At 46.6% G+C, this 23,062-nt stretch overlaps 2 protein-coding genes and 1 non-coding gene across 5 annotated transcripts in view; 2 read left to right on the top strand and 1 right to left on the bottom strand.

The window, feature by feature from the left end:
* Window positions 1-20,237, bottom strand: part of BCAR3 (BCAR3 adaptor protein, NSP family member) — a 282,319-nt gene extending 262,082 nt beyond the window's left edge. For 2 of the 3 annotated variants that reach the window (XM_054554113.1, XM_054554110.1), the window contains exon 1: window positions 19,172-20,054. The gene's annotated coding sequence lies outside the window, so the exon portion shown is untranslated. Of the gene's footprint in view, window positions 1-17,023; window positions 17,135-18,289; window positions 18,454-19,171 lie in introns of all 3 variants that reach the window. The other variant, XM_063718417.1, reaches the window with a different exon arrangement.
* Window positions 1-23,062, top strand: part of LOC129057904 (uncharacterized) — a 61,743-nt gene that overhangs the window by 3,634 nt on the left and 35,047 nt on the right. The window contains exons 4-8 of the mRNA XM_054549062.1: window positions 399-578; window positions 8,909-8,986; window positions 9,561-9,664; window positions 11,226-11,305; window positions 19,914-20,813. Of these exons, the coding sequence (XP_054405037.1) occupies window positions 399-578; window positions 8,909-8,986; window positions 9,561-9,664; window positions 11,226-11,305; window positions 19,914-20,813 (1,342 nt within the window). The remainder of the gene's footprint in view (window positions 1-398; window positions 579-8,908; window positions 8,987-9,560; window positions 9,665-11,225; window positions 11,306-19,913; window positions 20,814-23,062) is intronic.
* Window positions 21,162-21,246, top strand: TRNAR-UCU (transfer RNA arginine (anticodon UCU)). The gene is given in 2 exon segments: window positions 21,162-21,198; window positions 21,211-21,246. It is a non-coding gene; the product is annotated as a tRNA-Arg (tRNA).

The following is a 23,062-nucleotide window of genomic DNA, read 5'->3' as shown; positions in this document are numbered from 1 at the left end:
AGTTTCGTTCATCCACGTATTCATTCATACTTCATTTACTGAGGGCCTACCATGTGCAGGAAGTGATCCTCATGCTGCCAGGTAGTTTACAGTCCAGTGAGGGAGAAGACTTAAAAAGGAGTTACCAGACGGAGAATGTTTTGAGAAGGAAAGTCAGGGTGCTAAGGAAATATATAACAGGAATTGGGGGCAGAACAGTCAGGGAAGATCTCCTAAGGAAAGTACATTGAAGTCGAAACTTGAAGAATGGAGAATCCCATGGCTGGGGAGAGAGGTAGGGGTGTGTGTGTGTGCGTGCATGTGTGCATGCACGTGTGTGTGTGTAAATGCATATGTGTACCTGGGAGGGCAGGGGTTCCTGTTCAGGCTAAGCATGTGCATGTGCAAAACCTCCCCAGGGAAAGGGACAGTATGACAGGGAGGAGTCATCAGTGGAGGGAAATAAAGCTGGAGAGTTAAGTAGGAAGAGATTGTGGAATACCAGGAAGGCCATGGTCAGTGCCAGCTCCAGAAAGGAAAGGACTGTGACCTATTCGTTTTGGTATTATGGAGCCCCTCAGAGTGCAAGGGCCATACAGGTACTTGAGAGGTGTTTATTGAACAAATAAAGAAATGAAAACACTTTAACTAGAGAAACAGAATTGAAACAGAACATGGTGTCTAACAAGTGAAACAAAAGCACATATACAGGCCACCTGTGCCATCATGAAGGCCATTTCAACCTTTAGCTGGGAGACCAAAAAGTACTGCATCCATCTGGCTGGCACAGGGACAAGTTTGTAATGAGGCACATATGGCATGATTTGAGTTGGTCAGATTTGGCAAAACAGGAGTGTCATTTATCCAAAGCAGGCCTATCTGGAGCCAGTGGGGGAAATCTAAGTGACATCTGCCAGAATGGGACTTTACACAGCAGGGGAGTCTAGCAGACTGTGACCCAGCTCCCTCCGAGAGGGCTGTCTCAGCTACTTCCTGCAGTCTTATGGATCTTGGAGGACCAAAGCATTTTGAAGCTGGGCAGGACCCTAGGCATCCTCTTATTCAGCCCCTAATTTTACAAGTGAGGACACTGAGGCCAGAGAGGCTGAGTTACTTACCCTAAGTTAAGGACAAGACCAGTCCAGGTTTCTAGGTCTCCTGATTCTATATCCAGCCTTCTTGTAAACACATCTAAAAGGAAAAAGGGAGGGAGGGAAAGAGAGAAGAAGAGAAGGGAGGAGGGAAAGGAGGAGAGAAAGGAGCAGGGAGGGAAGGAGAAAGTATGTGGGAGACAGAGAGAGAAGTGATGGACAGTGTTGGGGCTCAGAAAACAATACCCCAAAGTAAGACACTGGCATGCTGAGTACCTCAAACTAAAGGAAATTGGAAGGCCTCAGAAGCAGCCCCAGAAGCAAGTTCTCTCTGACCTTCTCCCACCCTCATGTCTCTTGTCCCTCATTCTTCCCAGTCATAGAAATCACAATTCCTGCGGGGGATAGTGGTTCATGCCTGTAATCCCAGTGCTTTGGGAGGCAGACAGCAGGAGGATTGTTTGAGCTCAGGAGATCGAGGCTGCAGTGAGCTATGATTGCACCACTGCATACCAGCCTGGGCTACAGAGCAAGACCCTGTCTCTACAAACAATAAAAAAATATTAGCTGGGCATGACAGCATGTGCCTGTAGTACCGATGACTTGCGAGGCTGAGGCAGGAGGATCACTCACTTGAGCCCAGGAGTTCAAGGTTGCAGTGGGCTGTGATTGCAACCACTGCCCTCCAGCCTGGGCGACAGAGCAACACCCTGTCTCTTTAAAAAATATCATAATTCCTCTTCCCCAAGGCAAGTCATAGAAACTAGAATCCCTCTCTTCCAAATTAAGCCATAAAACCTAGAAATACTACTCTGACCTTCCCCTGCCTTTCTGGGCAGAAGCTAGCCATAAATAAATTCCCTGACCTACCTTGTCTGACTGCAGGTTATCCTTGTTCCAGAGGGGTTTTCCTAGAGGGGAGGAAGGTTATCCTTGTTCCAGAGGGTTTTCCCAGAGGGGTTTTCCCTTCCTGGGAGGAAGGAATGCTACACAGTAAGACCAAGAAGAATCTGAACAGACAGGCCTTGCTGGGTTCCTGCCCCTCCAGTTTATTACCATTAGATTATATCCTTTTTGTGCAATCACATTTCTACACAGCTGTTAATCTTCATCAAATCTATGCATAAAAGTGGACAGTTTTCCCTAGGTCTTTGTGTATTCATTTTTGAAGTCTCCTGCATCATGTAAAACTTTTTTTTTTGAGACAGGATCTTGCTCTGTCACCCAGGCTGGAGTGCAGTGGCATGATCTCAGCTCACTGCAACCACTGCCTCCTGGGTTCAAGCAATCCGTGTCTCGCTTCCCAAGTAGCTAGGACTACAGGCACATGCCACCACACCCGGCCAATTTTTGTATTTTTAGTAGAGACGGGGTTTCACCATGTTTCTAGGCTGGTCTTGAACTCCTGGGCTCAAGTGATCCACCCACTTTTGAAATGGCTCCGTTGTCTGGGGTATATACCCTGGCTTTTGGTCTCACTTGAGAAAGAACTCAGGACATGGACACACACGAGGAGTGGGTTTAGGAGTGGAAAGTTTAATAGAAAAAGATGAAAAGAGAGAGAAAAAGCTTCCTCATGCTGAGAAAGCAGGTCACCCAAAAGAGGGTCTAAGGTCTGCGGTGGAATGCAATTGGTTTTGTACAGGCTTGAGGAGGTGGTGACTGATTTACTTAGGGCTCAGGGGATTGGGTTGACCAGGTGTGCCATTCACATAGCCCAGGAAAAGACTGGCTCTCCTACCCTAGTCTTTTATTATGCAAATATGGCTTCCACCTGGTGGTGGCTATGATACTTGTACACGTGGTTTTACCTGGAGGCTGCCGTGACACCCATAAACCTGGTGATAAGGAAAAGAGGATGGGAGACCTGGTGACAAGGTAAAGAGGGTAGGAGACCTGGTGACAAGGAAAAGAGGGTGGGAGACCCCATACTGAATGTACCTGGCTTCCAGGTGCAGCTGTCTGCATTTACATATAAAAACTCCTAGTTTGCTTATCTATGCCTTCTCAGTCTGCTTTCTGTTAGAGAAGAAATGGTTTTGGGGCTGCTTTTTATTAAAGGAAAATTCCACCTAGAACTCCCACCCTTTCTAGCTGCCTAAAAATTGTTTCTTATTAACTCCTGTATTACCTTGGCCTCCCAAAGTGCTGGGATTACAGGCACAAGCCACCACGCCTGGCCTAAAATTTTGATTAAATAAATTTGCTATGCTTTTCCCTTGTTAACTTGTCTTTTGTTATAAAAGTGTTGGCTGTGAGCCTTATGATGGGTGAGAAAAGGTACCACACATTTCTACCCCTACAATGGCTTATCTCCTACTTTGTTACTGAAATGGTTTTGATCTGTGTCCCCACCCAAATCTCATGTTCAACTGTAATCCCCAGCATTGGAGGTGGGGCCTGGTGGAATGTGACTGGATCACGGGGGTGAAATTCTCATGAATGGTTTATCACCATCCCTCCTTGGTACTGTATAATGATAGAGTTCTCACAAGATCTGGTTGTTTAAAAATGTATAGCTCCTCCCCACTCACTCTCTCTTCCTCCTACTCTGGCCATGTGAAGTGCTTGCTCCCTCTTTGCCTTCCACCATATTTGTAAGTTTCCTGAGGCCTCCCCAGAAACCAAGCAGATGCTAGCATCATGCTTCTTGCACAGCCTGTGGAATCATAAGCCAATTAAACCTCTTTTCTTTATAAATTACCCAGTCTGGCCGGGTACGGTGGCTCATGCCTATAAACCCAGAACTTGGAGAGGCCGAGGTGGGTGGATCACAAGATCAGGAGTTTGAGACCAGCCTGGCCAACATGGTGAAACCCTGTCTCTACTAAAAATACAAAAATTAGCAGGGCGTGGTGGCACATGTCTGTCGGGCCTCTGAGCCCAAGCCTGCATGTATACATCCAGATGGCCTGAAGTAACTGAAGATTCACAAAAGAAGTGAAAATGGCTGGTTCCTGCCTTAACTGATGACATTCCACCATTGTGATTTGTTCCTGACCCACCTTAACTGAGCGATTAACCTTGTGAAATTCCTTCTCCTGACTCAGAAGCTCCCCCACTGGGCATCTTGTGACCCCCGCCCCGCCTGCAAGAGAAAAATCCCCTTTGACTGTAATTTTCCACTACCCACCCAAATCCTATAAAATGGCCCCACCCCTATCTCCCTTCGCTGACTCTCTTTTCGGATTCAGCCCACCTGCACGCATGTGATTAAAAAGCTTTATTGCTCACACAAAGCCAGTTTGGTGGTCTCTTCCCACGGATGTGTGTCACATTTGGTGCCAAAACCTGGGACAGGAGGACTCCTTCAGGAGACTGGTCTCCTGTCTTTGCCCTCACTCTGTGAGGAGATCCACCTACCACCTCAGGTCTTCAGACCAACCAGCCCAAGAAACATCTCATGAATTTCAAATTGGGTAAGTGGTCTTTTCACTCTCTTCTCCAGCCTCTCTTGCTATCCTTCAATCTCCCTCTCTCGCTACACTTCAATCTCCCTGTCCTTCCAATTCCAGTTCTGCTTCCTCTCTAGTAGAGACAAAGGAGACACATTTTATCCATGGACCCAAAACTCTGGTGCTGGTCACAGACTCAGGAAGACAGTCTTCCCTTGGTGTTTAATCACTGTGGGGACGCCTGCCTGATTATTCGCCCACACTCCATTGGTGTCTGATCACCATGGGGATGCCTGTCTTGGTCATTCACCCACATTTCCTTGGTGACAAGTCAACTGCAGGGACGCCTGCTTTGGCTACTCACCCACATTGCAGCCCAGGGCTGCTCACCCACCAGCTTCTCCATGTCTCTACCTTTCTCTTTAAACTTACCTCCTTCACTATGGGCAACTTTCTGCCCTCCATTCCCCCTTCTTCTCCCTTAGCCTGTGTTCTCAAGAACTTAAAACCTCTTCAACTCACACCTGACCTAAAACTTAAATGCCTTATATTCTTCTGCAATATCACTTGGCCCCAGTACAAACTCGACAGTAGTTCCAAGTGGCCAGAGAATGGCACTTTCGATTTGTCTATCCTACAAGATCTAGATAATTTTTGTCGAGAAATGGGCAAATGGTCTGAGGTGCCTGATGTCCAGACATTCTTTTACACATTGGTCCCTCCCTAGTCTCTGTTCCCAAAGCGACTCATCCCAAATCTTTCTTCTTTCTCTCCTGTCTGTTCCTTCAGTCTCCACCCCAAGCTCTGACTCCTTCGAATCCTCCTTTTCTATGGACTCATCTGACCTCTCCCCTCCTCCCCAGGCTGCTCCTTGGCAGGCTGAGCCAGGTCCCAATTCTTCCTCAGCCTCCACTCCCCCACCCTATAATCCTTTTATCACCCCCTCCTCACACTCCGTCCAGCTGACTGTTTCTTTCCGCAACTAGCCCTCCCCCACCTGCCCAACAATTTCCTCTTAAAGAGGTGGCTGGAGCTGAAGGCATAGCCAAGGTTAATGCTCCTTTTACTTTATCCAACTTCTCCCAAATCAGTTAGCGTTGAGGCTCTTTTTTATCAAATATAAAAACTCAACCCAGTTCACAGCCCATCTGGCAACAACCCTTAGATGCTTTACCGCCCTAGACCCAGAAGGGCCAGAAGGCCATCTTATTCTCGACATGCATTTTATTACCCAACCCACTCCTGACATTAGAAAAAGCTCCACAAATTAGATTCCAGCTCTCAAACCCCACAACAGGACTTAATTAACCTCGCCTTCAAGGTGTACAATAATAGAGTAGAGGTAGCCAAGTAGCAACGTACTTCTGAGTTGCAATTCCTTGCCTCTACTGTGAGACAAACCCCAGCCACATCTCCAGCACACAAGAACTTCCAAACACCTGAACCTCAGCAGTCAGGCATTCCTCCAGGACTGCCTACCCCAGGATCTTGCTTCAAGTGCCGGAAATCTGGCCACTGGGCCAAGGAATGCCCGCAGCCTGGGATTCCTCCTAAGCCATGTTCCATCTGTGCGGGACCCCACTGCAAATCTGACTGTCCAACCCGGCAGCCACTCCTAGAGCTCCTGGAACTCTGGCCCAAGGCTCTCTGACTGACTCCTTCCCAGATCTTCTCGGCTTAGCAGCTGAAGACTGACACTGCCCAATCACCTTGGAAGCCTACAGGACCATCACAGATGCTTTGAGTAACTCTTACAGTGGAAGGTAAGTCCGTCCCCTTCTTAATCAATACGGAGGCTACCCACTCCACATTACCTTCTTTTCAAGGGCGTGTTTCCCTTGCCTCCATAACTGTTGTGGGTATTGACGGCCAGGCTTCTAAACCTCTTAAAACTTCCCAACTCTGGTGCCAACTCGGAAAACATTCTTTTATGCACTCCTTTTTAGTTATCCCCACCTGCCCAGCTCCCTTATTAGGTTGAGACATTTTAACTAAATTATCTGCTTTCCTGACTATTCCTGGACGACAGCCACACCTCATTGCCACCTTTTCCCCCAGTTCAAAGCCACCTTCACATCCTCTCCTTGTATCTCCCCACCTTAATCCACAAGTACAGGACACCTCTACTCCCTCCTTGGCGATGGATGATGCCCCCCTTACCATCCCGTTAAAACCTAATCACCCTACTGGGGGAACCAGCCCCTAATATTTCAATGTAGGTTCTTTTCTATTTTCCCCAAGTGTCGGCCAGTCTGAGAAATAAAGAGAAAGAGTACAAAAGAAAGAAATTTTACAGCTGGGCCTCTGGGGGTGACATCACATGTCAGCAGGTTCCACGATGCCTACCTGAGCCGCAAAACCAGCAAGTTTTTATTAGCGATTTTCAAAGGGGAAGGAGTGTAGGAATAGTGTGGGTCACAGAGATCACATGCTTCAAAGGCAGTAAAATATCACAAGGCAAATGGGGGCAGAGCAAGATCACAAGGCCAGGGCGATATTAGAATTACTAATGAGGTTCCATGTCCCGCTGTGCACACATTGTCATTGATAAACATCTTAACAGGAAACAGGGTTCAAGAGCAGAGAACCAGTCTGACTAGAATTCGCCAGGCTGGAATTTCCTAATCCTAGCAAGCCTGGGGGCGCTGCAAGAGACCAGGGTGTATTTCATCCCTTATCTACAACTGCATAAGACAGACACTCCCAGAGCGGTCATTTTAGAGGCCTTCCCCTGGGAATGCATTCTTTTCCCAGGGCTGTTCCTTGCTGAGAAAAAGAATTCAGTGATATTTCTCCCATTCACTTTTGCAAGAAGAGAGATATGACTCTGTTCTGCCTGGCCCCACAGGCAGTCAGACTTTATGGTTATCTCCCTTGTTTCCTGAAAATTGCTGTTATCCTGTTCTTTTCAAGGTGCCTAGATTTCATATTGTTCAAACACACATGCTTTACAAACAATTTGTGCAGATAATACAATCATCACAGGGTCCTGAGGTGACATACATCCTCAGCTTATGAAGATGACAGGATTAAGAGATTAAAGGAAAGACAGGCATAGGAAATTATGAGTATTGATTGGGGAAGTGAAAAATGTCCATGAAATCTTCACAATTTATGTTCAGAGACTGCAGTAAAGACAGGCGTAAGAAATCATAAAGCTATTAATTTGGGGAACTAACAAATGTCCATGAAATCTTCACAATTTATGTTCTGCTGTGGCTTCAGCCGGTCCCTCCATTCGGGTTCCCTGACTTCCTGCAACATCACCCTTACCCTGCTCAATGCCAATATCCCATCCCACAGCACGCTTTAAAAGGATTAAAGCCTGTTATCACTCGCCTGTTATAGCGTGGCCTTTTAAAACCTATAAACTCTCCTTACAATTCCCTCATTTTACCTGTCCAAAAACCAGACAAGTCTTACAGGTTAGTTCAGGATCTGCGCTTTATCAACCAAATTGTCTTGCCTATCCACTCCACGGTGCCAAACCCATATACTCTCCTATCCCTCAATACCTCCCTCCACTACCCATTATTCTATTCTAGATAAACCTAGCTGACCCCATAGATCCTAAATCCTTTCCCCACTCCTCTTTCCATTCCTTAAAAACAGCCCTAAAACCTACCCCATACTAGCTCTCCCTAACTCATCCCAACCTTTTTCATTACACACAGCCGAAGTGCAGGGCTGTGTGGTTAGAATTCTTACCCAAGAGCCAGGACTGCACTCTGTAGCCTTTCTGTCCAAACAACTTGACCTTACTCTTTTAGCCTATCCCTCATGTCTGCGTGTGGCAGCTGCCGCTGCTTTAATACTTTTAGAAGCCCTCAAAATCACAAGCTATGCTCAACTCACTCTCTATAGTTCTCATAACTTCCAATATCTATTTTCTTCCTCACATCTGACGCACATGCTTTCTGCCCTCTGGCTCCTTCGGCTAAACTCACTCTTTGTTGAGTCTCCCACAATTACCATTGTTCCTGGCCCGGACTTCAATCTGGCCTTCCACATTATTCCTGACACCACACCTGACCTCCATGACTATCTCTCTGATCCACCTGACATTCACTCCATTTCCCCATATTTCCTTCTTTCCTGTTCTTCACCCTGATTACACTTGGTTTATTGATGGCGGTTCCACCAGGCCTAATCGCCACTCACCAGCAAAGGCAGGCTATGCTATAGTATCTTCCACATCTATCATTGATAGATAGTGCCCCCTCCACTACCTCTCAGCAAGCTGAACTCATTGCCTTAACTTGGGCCCTCATGCTTGCAAAGGGACTACACGTCAACATTTATACTGACTCTAAATGTGCCTTCCATATCCTACACAACTATGCTGTTATATGGGCTGAAAGAGGTTTCCTCACTACTCAAGGGTCCTCCATCATTAATGCCTCTTTAATAAAAACTCTTCTCAAGGCTGCTTTACTTCCAAAGGAAGATGGAGTCATTCACCGCAAGGGCCATCAAAAGGCATCAGATCCCATCGCTCAGGGCAACGCTTATGCTGATAAGGTATCTAAAGAAGCAGCTTAGCATTCCAACTTCTGTCCCTCACAGCCAGTTTTCCTCTTCCTCCTCTTCAGTCACTCCCACCTACTCTCCCACTGAAACTTCCACCTATCAATCTCCTCCCACACAAGACAAATGGTTCTTGGACCAAGGAAAATATCTCCTTCCAGCCTCACAGGCCTATTCTATTCTGTCATCATTTCATAACCTCTTCCATGTAGGTTACAAGCCACTAGCCCGACTCTTAGAATCTCTCATTTCCTTTCCATCGTGGAAATCTATCCTCAAGGAAATCACTTCTCAGCGTTCCATCTGCTATTCTACTACTCCTTAGGGATTGTTCAGACCCCCTCCCTTCCCTACACATCTAGCTCGGGGATTTGCCCCTGCCCAGGACTGGCAAATTGACTTTATTCACATGCCCTGAGTCAGGAAACTAAAATACCTGTTGGTCTGGGTAGACACTTTCACTGGATGGGTAGAGGCCTTTCCCACAGTGTCTGAGAAGGCCACCGCAGTCATTTCTTCCCTTCTGTCAGACATAATTCCTCAGTTTCGCCTTCCCACCTCTATACAGTCCGGTAACGGACTGGTCTTTATTAGTCAAATCACCCAGTTTCTCAGGCTCTTGGTATTCAGCAGAACCTTCGTACCTCTTACAATCCTCAATCTTCAGGAAAGGTAAAATGGACTAATGGTCTTTTAAAGACACACCTCACCAAGCTCAGCCTCCAACTTAAAAAGGACTGGACAGTACTCTTACCTCTTGCCCTTCTCAGAATTACAGCCTGTCCTCGAGATGCTACAGGGTACAGCCCATTTAAGCTCCTATATGGACACTCCTTTTTATTAGGCCCCAGTCTCATTTCAGACACCAGCCCAACTTGAACTGCATACCAAAAACTTGGATAGAGCCTAAAAACTTGCCAACCAAACAAGTAATTATGCTGAACCCCCTTGGGCACTCTCAAATTAGATGTCCTGGGTCCTCCCAATTCTTAGTCCTTTAATACCTGTTTTTCTCCTTCTCTTATTTGGACCTCGTGTCTTCCATTTAATTTTTCAGTTCATACAAAACCACATCCAGGCCATCACCAATCATTCTATATGACAAATGCTCCTTCTAACAACCTTACCACAAAATCTTCCTTCAGCTTAATCTCTCCCACTCTAGGTTCCCACACCACCCCTAATCCCGCTTTTAGCAGCCCTGAGAAACATCGCCTATTATCTCTCCATACCACCACCCAAAATTTTCACTGCCCCAACACTTTACCACTATTTCATTTTATTTTTCTTATTAACATAAGAAGACAGGAATGTCAGGCCTCTGAGCCCAAGCCTGCATGTATACATCCAGATGGCCTGAAGAATCACAAAAGAAGTGAAAATGGCTGGTTCCTGCCTTAACTGATGACATTCCACCATTGTGATTTGTTCCTGACCCACCTTAACTGAGCAATTAACCTTGTGAAATTCCTTCTCCTGGCTCAGAAGCTCCCCCACTGAGCATCTTGTGACCCCCACCCGTGCCTGCAAGAGAAAAACCCCCTTTGACTGTAATTTTCCACTACCCACCCAAATCCTGTAAAACTGCCCCACCCCATCTCCCTTTGCTGACTCTCTTTTCAGACTCAGCCCACCTGCACCCAGGTGATTAAAAAGCTTTATTGCTCACACAAAGCCTGTTTGGTGGTCTCTTCACACGGACACGCATGACAGCATCAGTAATCCCAGATACTTGGGAGGCTAAGGCAGGAGAATCACTTGAACCCGGGAGGCAGGGTTGCAGTGAGCTGGGACTGTGCCATTGCACTCCAGCCTGGGTGACAAAGCAAGACTCTGTCTCAAAAAAATAAAAAATAAAAATAAATAAATAAATAAATTACCCTGTCTGAGGTATGTCTTTATAGCAAAGTGAGAATGGACTAATACAGTTACCAATATAGAATAAAGCTCCAGTTCATTTAAGCCTCAGTTGCTCTGTGTTTTGTGTTTTCTGTGTTTCACTCACTTAGTTCAATATAATTGATGCACCTTCTTTCTTCTTCCTCCTTCTTCATTCCCCAAAACTTCAATGAGCTTCTACCCACTCAGCTCCTGTTCCTGGTCTCTCCTTCCTTTTTACTTCTCTGTTGCTTCCAAATTTTGCCTCCAGATTTATTAGAAAGCCATATTAATCCATTCTCAGTTCGAATTACTTTAAATTCTTATTCCTTCTCCAAGATCCATCTTGTTGCAGCTCTGAGACTGCTGGGTTCCACCCCTTCAAGATTCCTAGCCAATCAGGCTCCACTTCTCTCCCTTTAACCAGTCCTATAGGTAAGCCATATCAGGTTGGGTTTTAAACATTTCTTTGTTTTCCGGCTTGCAACTTGGAGCCACATTCTCACATTCTAGGTGCCATCTGTAATGAGTGGTACAGTGTGGGTACCAGCCCAGCAGAGTGGTGGGTAGCCTGCTCAATGAGAATGGGCTCTGGCCCTTACTTCATGTTAGTACCTATGAGCTCAGTATCAGCCCCAGTCATAAATGTACCTGAAGAATTAATTGATCCATCCATCCATTCAACACTCACATGAGTCATGTTCAAGGCTCTAGCGTGGACTCTGTTAGGACAGTATCTACAGGGTCTTTCCATGTATCATTATTGTTTGCCACAGGCTTAGAAATGACAAACCCTTGGCCAGCAAGTAAGATCATCCAGAGAAATGGGGGAAGGGATGGCCCCTTTCTTTCTCTCTTTATGCTCCTGACCTTAGTCTGTTTTGTATTGCTATAAAAGAATACTGGAGACTGGGTAATTCATAAAGAAAAGAGGTTTGCTTAGCTCACAGTTCTGCAGGCTGAGAAGTTCAAGGGCATGGGCCTGCTTCCTGCAAGGGCTTTTGTGCTGCATCACAACATGGCAAAGGAGATCAAAAGGGAAGTGGACATGTGTGAAGGGGAAGAAAAACCTGAGGAGCATCCTGTCTTTATTACAACCCACTCCATGGAAACCAATCCATATCCATGAGAAGTAATCCAGTCTAGCAACAGTGAGAACATATGTACTACTATGAGAGTAGCACGAAGCCATTCATAAAGGATCCACCCTCATTACCCAAATACCCCCCATTAGGTCTGACCTCCAACACTGCCACACTGGGGATCAAATATCAACATGCATTTTGGTGGGGACAAACTAACTCTATCCAAACCATAGCACCTCTCCATTACTAGTGTTGAAAAACTTGATACTAAGTAGCCCTCCCCTTTCTGGTCATTTATAGTCTACTACTGAAGATCTGAGAAAAAGGGGATGCTAACCTTACCATTCTACAAATGCAGTTATACAATTACACTGTCAGGGATCCAGAAGTAAATAATTTGCATTCAAGGGCAGACATTCCAAGCAAGGACGGCAATTTCAGCCGGTGTATTTGCTACTGGTGATGACTATCTACCTGATGTCTTGAGATATAATAAAATGCACGGAATGGATAATTTCAAGGAAAAAGTGGGCAAAGACCAAAAAATAGTGAAATAGTGAAATAAGGAGCATCCCAGTGGACCTCCATGTCCTTCAGATGAACTGGGATACATTCTGAGTCTAGTTCCAAATTTCAGTTATTTAGTTATAAATAAACAAAGCAATGGCAAATAAAAATTAAAAAGTGCCAGGCGTGGTGGCTCACGCCCGTAATCCCAGCACTTTGGCAGGCCGAGGCAGATGGATCGCCTGAGCTCAGGAGTTTGAGACCAGCCTGGTGAAACCCCATCTCTACTAAAAATATAAAATTAGCCAGGCGTGGTGGCATGTGCCTGTAATCCCAGCTGCTCAGGAGGCTGAGGTGGGAGAATCGCTTGAATCGTGGAGGTTGCAGTGAGCCGAGATTGTGCCACTGCACTCCAGCCTGGGCAAAAAGAGTGAAACTCAATCTAAAAAAAGAAAAAGAAAAACCAAACAAAACTAAAAAGTGGGCAATGTATCTAGTTAGATTCAGAAAGCTGAATGACAAATAACAAGACCTCAATTGGGACAAGGATTGCTGGTGTCATCTATGGGTCTATAACAGGAACATACCATGGGGAAAGAGCAGAAGTTGTGAAAGCTTAGATACCTCTGGCTGGAGGATTTTCTTTATCAATCAGCTTGGTACTCAAGTATGGTCATTGCCTAACTGAGGTCGTGGGCCTGATCCTTCTGACTCAGAAGAAGGAAGGCCGCCAGGAGTTATTCATCTGCCTCTTTTAGATTGGACTGAATCTACATTCTGTTAGACACCATTAGCGATATAACTTTTCTTCCTCAGTTCCCTCACACTATGAGAAGTAAAAGGTCATAGTTTCCTCTGAAGTAATTTTTTTGGGCCAATATATCAGATTGATTCTGAGCTTTTTGATGGAGTTTTGAGATTTGCTTATTAAGGATTTAAATTCATGCTAATAACAGAAGCCCAAGTGAAATAATGAGAGCTTGAATACCTAAGCCCTAAACCAATGTATCTTAAACTTTAGTGCAAATGAGTCACTTAGGGGATCTTAGTAAAATACAGATTTGATTCAGCAGATCTAGGGTGGGGCCAAGAGCCTGCATTTCTAATCTGCTCCCAGGTCATGCTGATACTCCTGGTTCATGGTCAGCATTTTTGCAGGAAGGGCAGAGGGCATTATTTTCAAATTTGGCTACATATGAGAATCACCTAGGGAGTTTAAAAAAAAAATGCTGATGCCAGGGTCCCATCCCCAGAAATTCTGATTTAACTGGCCTCAGGGTGCATCCTGAGCATCAAGATTCTAGAGCATGGTAGTTTGAAGACCGCTAGTCTAACAAGTCTGCTCCCAGTTGCTTGCTGATTCTCTCCTGATTTCTTTTCTAGGAGAAACTGCTGCAGTCCAGGGTATATGCGAACTTGGGGACAGGTGCCTGGATTCAATCCTGCTGCTTTCCTTGTGGTTTGCCTTCCCATCTGGGAATGGGGCAATGATCCTGCCTATCTTAGAGGGTTGTTATGAAGATTAAGTGAGGTCTGATATACATGAAGAACCCAGAAAAGTACCTGGTGTGATGTGTTATTACTTCATTATTATTTTCAACTGCTAAACAATTAAGATTCACTAAGCTTTAATAGATGGTTATTTGTTGTGAGGCCCACGAGTGGGGCTCAGAATGCCTTTCCTTCCAAATACGCTTACCAGAAGAAGTCATCCTACTAGTTTGTTGAGAACTTAAAAGGCAGAGATGTCATTCTGAGGGGAAGAAATTTAAGACTTACTCCCCCAAACTGGGTCACTGAAAGCAGGAATTAGGACACTGAAGATCAACTTCTACTTCCACAAACGCATTCAGGCAACATTTATGGAGTGTCCACTGTGTACAGGGTATTCTGCTAAGCCTTGAGGAGAATTACAAAACAGCTAGAAAGCACGGATGTTTAGCTTTCAAGAGCTTCTGGTCTAATGCAGAAGATAAACTAGGCACATAGTCAAGTAGCTTCCTTATTGCCTAGAGGACTCATTCATTTGTTCAATCAATATCCAAAGCTGCTTGTTGTGAGCTAGCCACAATGCTAGGGACTGAGGTTACAAAGATAAAGGAAAAGAAGACGTGCTCCCCCGACTTTCCTCCCACTCCCCCAAGATGCTTATTGTCTGGGAGAAGAGATAGAAAGCCACACAGAAAATTATAGAGCTTTGAAAGTACCTTGGGAACCCAGGAGTCCCTCCCCACCACCAGCAGACTAGGCTGCAGAAGAATGTCTGGGAAAATTCTTGGAGGAGGTGACATGGGGCTGCTCAACCCCAGGCTCCTTAGCCTTGCATTTGAAGCACTTCCGGATCTTTGCCCCACTGACTTTCTCAGCTGTATCTCTTAAGTCAAGCCCATTTCCTATACTCCTTCATGCTCTGCTGTCTGACTTTGCTCAAGATTGCAAGGTCCATGGCAGCAAGGACAGCATTTGACTTCTTCATCAAAGGATCCCAAGAGACTTGTGGAGAGCCTGGCTAGTCTCAATGCTTAAATGAATTAATGTGGTCTTTTGTTTGTGCAGGGACAAGCCTGACCAGCCTTGAAGACCCAAGTAAGGCTCAGCCTTTGTTTAGCCATCTCAACAGCAGAGACAGGTAACTGCCACTTACAAGATAGTCCTACATCCTTCCTGAGCCCTACTAGGCTTGGAAGCCTGGTCAGCCAGGCAACCAGCCATGAGATCTGGAATGGGTGGTGCTGCCTGCCTTAGACACGATATACCTGCATCTGCCTCAGTTTTCCTTCATGACTAGACCTCTTCTCTGAATACCACTCTACCAGTCTATGTCTTTCAATCAGCCTCCCAAGCCTTCCCCTTTTGGGACCAGATCATGTTCCCTTTATCCTTAGCTGTGTTTCTTGTCCTCTTCTGAACAGGCTGATGGCACAGAACCATGCCTGACTTTGTCACCAGTACTCTGAACCCCAGTGACCTTCTTTACCGGCACCTGCTGCAACCAAGATCAAGTTTTTGGCACTCTTTTAAACACTGTGCACTGAATTGCTCAGCCTCCATTATTTTCCCAGCCTTGTCCTATCTTCTTCCTCATAACCCCTGAGTCTGGTTTCTACCCCTGCACCCCAGCCACAGCATTCCTTGTACGCAAGTCAGTCCTAGGTTAGATAGCCCATTTCAAATGCAGCCTCCCTGTGTAATTCCCTCTCAGAATGTAATCTCTCTCCTCCCTGAAGTCCCGTATCACCACACCTGCACCTCACTTAAAGACCTTTTTACTTTACATCACAGCTGTTTGTGTACCTGTCATCTTTTTTTTTTTTTTTTTTTCCAGAGATGGAGTCTCGCTCTGTTGCCCAGGCTGGAGTGCAAATACTGTGATCTTGGCTCACTGCAACCTCTGCCTCCCAGGTTCAAGTGGTTCTCCTGTCTCAGCCTCCCGAGTAGCTGGGATTACAGGCATGTGCCACCACACCTGGGTACTTTTTATATTTGTAGTAGAGACAGGGTTTCACCATGTTGGCCAGGCTGGTCTCGACCTCCTGAGCTCAGGCAATCCACCCGCCTCAGCCTCCCCAATTGCTAGGATTACAGCCATGAGCTACCTACCACGCCTGGCCTATCATCCTTTCTATAAGGCTTGTAAGCCAAGCACATGTGTTTTTCATCTTTGTATGCCCCAAGGTCACTACTAGACCCTCAGACGGTTTTCTGAAAAGATGAAGAAATCAGACAAATTAAATAGGATGCAGTAGTCTCCCTGACCCTCTGGCCCCATTCCATTCTGCCTGCACATCCCCTCCTATAGTAATCACTCTAAACACAGCTTTTCTCATGCCAAATGCTTTCCCATTGCCACATTCCTTATCTTGAATCAAGTCTGCCCCTACCCCTTTTGCCGTGTCTGGCCTGGATCCTACCTTCCCAACCTCGACTGTTGACACATCTTCCATCACCCCAAACTGTACTTCCATAAGGACCCATTCAACCCTCATTTTTGTCTTGATGTTATGTTTTTCTTCATCCTGGAAAATTTTATTTTCCTTCCCCTGTTCCTGCCTGGCCACCTAATGTGGTTTGGCTATTGGCCTGGCTCAGTAATCACACTCAGCACTGAGATATTTTAGGATGAAAAAGGCCTTCATTTCAATGTTGTGAGTAGATTTTAGGATGAAAAAGGCCTTCGTTTCAACGTTGTGAGTAGATTTTTCTAGCAAGAAATGAGTCTTCTTAAGTCCTTAAGGGTGGATGGTACCCTTGTTTTGGGAAACCATGTGGTGGGTGGGACAAATGAAAATAAAAATGTGCCTAAAGTTCTTGAACTGAGAACTGTGAGGAATTGAAGCTGAAGGTAGATGTCTTCACTCTGAGAAGCTAAGTGTTCTGTTTGGTAACAGAAATGAAATGTACAGCTGAGTAGGAGTGGGGTAGGGAGCTGCAGAATGTCCCTCCGGTTGCAACAAATTTAGCTGATGCTGTATCTGTACTGTCCTTTGTTTCTGCAGGATGTGGGATTTCTTTATTAAAAGCTGCTTACTAATATAATAGCAAATATTTGTTACACACTTACCATGTGCCAGAACTGAGATAAGTCCTTGAGAGGATTAACTCTTGCAATTCTCATAACAATTTTATAATTTTTCAGGCAGAGAAGTTAAGGATCATATCCTGCAAATAAAGGCTGAACCAAGATTTGAATGACAGGGTCCTGACTCCACAGGCTGTACTCTTAACCCCTACTACCACAGTTTTTGTTTGTTTGTTTTTTAAATCTCACCCTTTAAAAATTCCTTTTTAGGTATGTTTTATTAGTCATACAACAGAGCATCCTTGTTCCTTGGGGGTCCAAACTCAAAAAATTTTTACCGGTAGGAATGCCCAATCACATTATGCCACTTTTTCACATGCTACCTTGCTTCATTTGCTTATTGCTTCATATTCATAAATTGTATTTCTCCTAGGAAATTTGGAGTGTCCTTGAAGGTAGGAATTATGTCTTAAACTTTCACTTGGTTCCCACAGTAGGCCTAACTGTATTGTCCCTACTCATTGAATTGAATAAAATTAGTACTCCAGCAACCTTATACCTCCGGAGTAAAGCAAAGCTAGTGAAAATATATACAGTAGAAGTATAGTCCATTTCCAGAGCTTCTGGGAAGGCCGAAATCACTAACCACACAGTAACTTAAAAATAACCCTGCTGGCCGGGAACAGTAGCTCACGCCTCACTTTGGGAGGCCAAGGCAGGCAGGTCACAAGGTCAGGAGTTCAAGACCTGCCTGGACAACATGGTGAAACCCCATCTCTACTAAAAATACAAAAATTAGCTGGGTGTGGTGGCACGTGCCTGTAATCCCAGCTACTTAGGAGGCTTAGGCAGGAGAATCACTTGAACTCGGGAAGTGGAGGTTGCAGTGAGCCGAGATCACACCATTGCACTCCAGCCTGAGTGACAGAGTGAGACTCTGTCTCAAAATAAAAATAAAACACCAACATGAAGCCGTATTTAATTTAGGGCTTTGCTGTCCAGCGAACTCAAAACTGCAGATGTGCTGCAATCAGCCTAATTGAAAGTGGTTATAACCCATGCTTTGACTCCCTCTGTTGGCAGGAAGAGGTTGCTTTCTCACTTGCGGGAATTCTTGGCTCAGGTTGTATAATGGCTGTTTACTATAGATACAGCCTGAGAAAATTCAGCCAGATTAGAAAAGGGGAAGACAAAACCCACTGAATCTTTCTCTCCAGATGGCAACTAAATACTCTTTTCATTTTTCTTACATGCTAACATTGCTACCTATAAACTGCTTAGTTAATTGTTCAGAGAACCACCACACACCTGACCTTGTTTGGCTGTGACTTTCTTCTTTTTTTTTTTTTTTTTTTTGGGAGATGGGGGTCTCGTTCTGTCGCCCAGGCTGGAATGCAGTGGCGCGATCATAGGTCACTGTAACCTCAAGCTCCTGGCCTCAAGTGATCCTCCTGCCTCAGCCTCCCGAAGTGCTGGAATTACAGGCGTGAGTCACTGCACCTGCCCTCAGTCTTCTAATTGCAGGGCATAAGAAGTACAACCTTGATAGCTCACAGGAGGCTGCACAGGGAAAGCCTGGCTTTCCCACACTCTCTGCTAACACTGTATCTCTAATATTTTCCATGATATAGGAATTTTTTTGGTTTCATCTAGTGGAATAAAATATCTAAAATTATTCGTTTGATTCATTAAGTGGAATCAAACACATACACATCTTTCCTTAGCACATTGTTTCTTTCCCAATTCCCCCTTTCCAGAATTTTTATATACGCATCTCAACTGTCACTTAATCACGTCAATGACTCCTCATCATTTGAGATTTGGCTCCAATACCCCAGGCAGAATTCCTCTGTATGGTTTTCCCACAGGCATACAGAGCATCTCTTCTCCCATTTGGGCTGTGAGCAACTCTTAGGACCAGTGGAGACCCTGAGATGCCACCAGTGCCTGGCATATTTCAGAATTCAAAAAAGATTTGTTTAAATAAATACAATTTAAAACCATATTCCATTTTAAGGGCTAATTTTATCCATATGAGAATTCTCCCTGCATGCAATGTGAAGACATTTATTTCATTAAAAGGGCATAACAATTATATATATATCTATCTATCTCATGTTGTCAAGAAACTTTGTTTACATTAGAGTATAATTAAATAGGCCTGGCACCAATCAGGGCTCTGCCACTTACTGTTTGGGGAAGCGATTCACAATTCGCATCCTTGCACGTTCTTCCTAGATGTGCCAAGAATGCAAGACCCTGATCACGCCTTACTTGGGCCATTTCTCAGCGTTGTTTGCGGCGAGCAATCTTGAGGGATGAGGTAATGTCTCCCTATGGAACAAAGAGCAGGCTTGCTTACTGCTCACTATAACATGGTGGGTTCCCCAAGCTCAGCATTCCTCTTCTGTAATGCAACCCATCTTGTGTGTAAGCATGCATCTGGGCCAGTGTGCTTCGTTCCTGTGAGAACTGGGGTCCAGGGAGCCAACTGAAACATGGTGACACTTTGGCTATTGCTTTTGTTGTAATAGTCTTTTATCTCTGACTCAGAAGTCTGGTGTGTTCTGTCAGCATTCATGAAACCGTGAAAGCTAACGTGTTAGTTTGCAAACATAACAAAATATGATTCATCATAGTTCTCCACGCTCACTAGCTGGGCGTCCCTACACGAGTTTTTTAACCTCTCTTAGCTGCAGTTTCCCTTCTTTATATTATAAAGGGGACGGTGGTATGTATGTACCCGCCTCATAGCTTTGTCTTGGGGTTAAGTAAGACTGTAAAATCCCTGCCACACTGGAGTCTCCCCGGGAGTTTCCTTTCCCTCTTTGAACTCTGCCAAAGACTATTCCGCACTGAGGCCTGGCGATGCTGGGCAGGGGCGGATATGGGTGAAGCACAGGGTGGGCCGCGGCTGGCGGGTTTGGTGCAGAAACCGGCTGTGGCCGAGCCGGGAAAGCGCGCCCAGTGGCCGCCCTGCGAATCCTCCGTAGGCGGGGCCGGGACTGCTGCGAGCTAATAGGAACGGGGGCCGGGCGTTCGGTCTCGCCGCTGCAGTCGCGGAGCAACCACGCGGCTTTGACCGTCTATTTCAAAGGGCTTCGGGGTCTTGCGGATGGGGATCACTGCGGGCACTGGAAACCTGCCGGCCCCCACCCAGCCGCCTCTCAGATTCGTGGCAACCGCACCCTTCCGGGCAGCGGCGCCAGGCCCTCTGCCGTCCCCACCGCTCGCAGCCACCAGGAAACCCCGCGGCCGCGCTCGAGCGCGCGCCCTCCGGCCACATGCACCCGCACACGCATGCTCCCAGCGCTCCCACGCGTGCTGACACCCTCCCGGCTTCCGCCCACGCAGTCGCGGGCCCCGGGCGCGCGGGCTCGGGGCAGCTGCGCGGCGTCCTTGGAGGCAGGTGCTGGCGGCAAGACGAGCTCTCGGAGGATGCTGCGGCGCGGGGCGCGTCGCCCCCCTCAGTCTACCAGAGCCCGGATACCTCAGAAATTCGGCTCTGGGTCTGTGGGGAGCGAAATGCAACCCAAACCCCGTTTTTCCGAACCCCGCGCAAATAAACACGCACAAGCACGCACACAGCCGTCGCCGCGGCCGGCGCTCGTCGCCGCAGGTCCGGGCGGCCCGGGCCGCGAGGGAAGAGCTCAGGCCCGAGAGGGGTCGCCGCCTACGTCTCGCAGCCCGAGGGGCGGCCGCTCGGCCTCGGCCGCTCACAGGCGCGACGTAAATGCCCGGCGTCAACGGCCCGGCTTAACGGTGCAACGGCCGGCCTGGGCCTGCAACTCTGGGGTCCCGGCCGGGCTGGAGCGGCCGCCGGAGAGACCTGGTAGGCGGGGCGCTTGGGGCAGGAAGGGAGCCGGGGAGGGAAAAGCGCGACTGTGATTTGTACGGCTGGGCCCGGACCGTGAAGGAGACCGGGTGGCGGCTGCCCTCACACCGACCAGGTGGGACCGTCGGACTGCGGCCGCCCTTGGCTCAACTGGATCGCCGACCTTGTTGAGGGGCGACCACTGCGGGGAGGCCGGGAGCCTGCGGCCGGCGTTTGAGGCGGATGGCAGTGCCCTGAGCGCGGCGGCTGGGTCTCGGTGACACTGACGACGGGAGGGGCGGTCGGAAGAGCGCGGGGCCGTCGCCTCTGGCTTAACATAGCAGATGCGCCGAAACTCCAACAGGTGGCTCCGTGGCGCAATGGATAGCGCATTGGACTTCTAGAGGCTGAAGGCATTCAAAGGTTCCGGGTTCGAGTCCCGGCGGAGTCGTAACGCTTTTTTCCCTCCCCCCCTACAATTTATTTTCTGCCTCCATCATGTCTCCTATTATTTTTTTTTTGCTAAACGGTTTAACTGGTCTGTCATTCCACGGTTTAACTGGTCTCTCGTTCCCTGCTCTCGCAGTTCACTGCATTCGGTTCTTGCGGTCCTTTCCTCTTAAGCGGCTCGCAGGGTCCCCGGGCCTCGGTGGCCCAGGGCCCAGCTCAGCCGACTCGGCAGTCGATCTAGGTCCTGAGAAGGGCGGCGGCGGCGGCGGCGAAGGAGGAAAAGCGACACTGAAGCGAAGGCTCGCGGTTTCTGCCTAAAGGAAAGTGCAGGGGAAGCCCGGGTCTCGGGTGACACCGCCACGCCTTGAGCTTGACTATGGCTGCGAGGGAGGGCGAGAAAACACGCCTACGCCCTGCGTGCGCTGTGCTATCTGAGTACCTCTCCAGCATGGAGGCGTCCAGATGAGCAGACACCCGAATCCCAGCGGGAGCCTGTCAAAAATGGAGATTTCTGCCGTCACTCTGGGACGCAATTCGGTCCGTCTGGGATGGGGCCCAGGAATCTGCATTTCTGATAAGGTCACCCGCTCCCCTCCCCCATTATTCCAGTGCAAAGAGGTCCTAGGCCCACTGCCCATCAGCTCCTCAAGACAGGAATTACTATATCTTTTTCTGACAACTGTTAGCTTTGTACAAGGTTAGCAAATCCAGGAATGAATGGAATCTTAAAACTCGTAAAAAAACAATGAAAGGTAATTCACACAAAAGATACAAAATCCAAAAGTGTCAAAAAAGGTACAGGGAAAAGTAAACATCCTTGTTATTCCTATAGTCCAGCCTTGCAATTCTCTGCACAAGCCATTAGTGGTAATGGTTTCTTGGAAATATTTTCAGATTTATTTTATGCCCATATCAGCATTTTTAACATCTTTTGTCATAAATATGTCGTAAATAACAATGTTATTGATACATATCCTTTTAAAAACACAATGGTAGTATGCTATACTGGCTTGTTTTACTTATGAGTATATGTAGAGCTGCCTTGTTCCATTGTACATATGTATGGTAATGATTTAACAGTCCCTAATAGCTGGACATTTAGATTGCCAGTATTTTCGTATTACAAACGATGCATCAGTGAACATCCTTGTTCTTTTATTATTGTACACAAGTACAGGTACATCTATCTGTAGGATGGATTCCTAGAAAATTGAATTGCTGGTTCAAAGGTTTGTGCGTTCTTAATCTGTACATTTTTTGATATATATTGGCATATTGCCCCATAGAGATTGTATCCATTTTTCTCTCCTTAGCAATGTGTGAGAGTGCCTGTTTCCCCACAACTCACAAAAAGGTGGTTTCTTGCTGTGATTTTAATTCGTCTCTTATATTGATTTTTTAAAATTTGTATTTATATTATTATTATTATTATTATTTGAGACAGGGTCTTTTTCTGTTGCCCAGACTGGAGTGCAGTGGCACTATCACAGCTCATTGCACCCTCAACCTCCTGGGCTCAAGCAGTGCTTCCACCTCAGCCTCCCAAATAGTTGGAACTACAGGCACATGCCAACACACCCAGCTAATTTTAAAATTTTTTGTAGAGATGGGGGTCACTCTGTGTTGTCTAGGCTGGTCTTGAACTCCTGGCAAGAAATCCTCCCGCCTCCCTAAGTGCTGGGATGACAGACAGGAGCTACTACGCCTAGCCTGTGTCTTTTATTATGAATCAAGATGAATATCTTTCCATACAGAGAATAATTTGTAATTTTTTTCCTGTGATTTATCCGTTCTTGAGTTGTGTTCATTTTTCTGTG

Source organism: Pongo abelii, chromosome 1 (genome assembly GCF_028885655.2).
Source record: "Pongo abelii isolate AG06213 chromosome 1, NHGRI_mPonAbe1-v2.0_pri, whole genome shotgun sequence".
Taxonomy (NCBI): domain Eukaryota; kingdom Metazoa; phylum Chordata; class Mammalia; order Primates; family Hominidae; genus Pongo; species Pongo abelii.
Note: the sequence above shows the minus strand (reverse complement) of the source record. Positions and strands in the feature narration are given on the sequence as shown.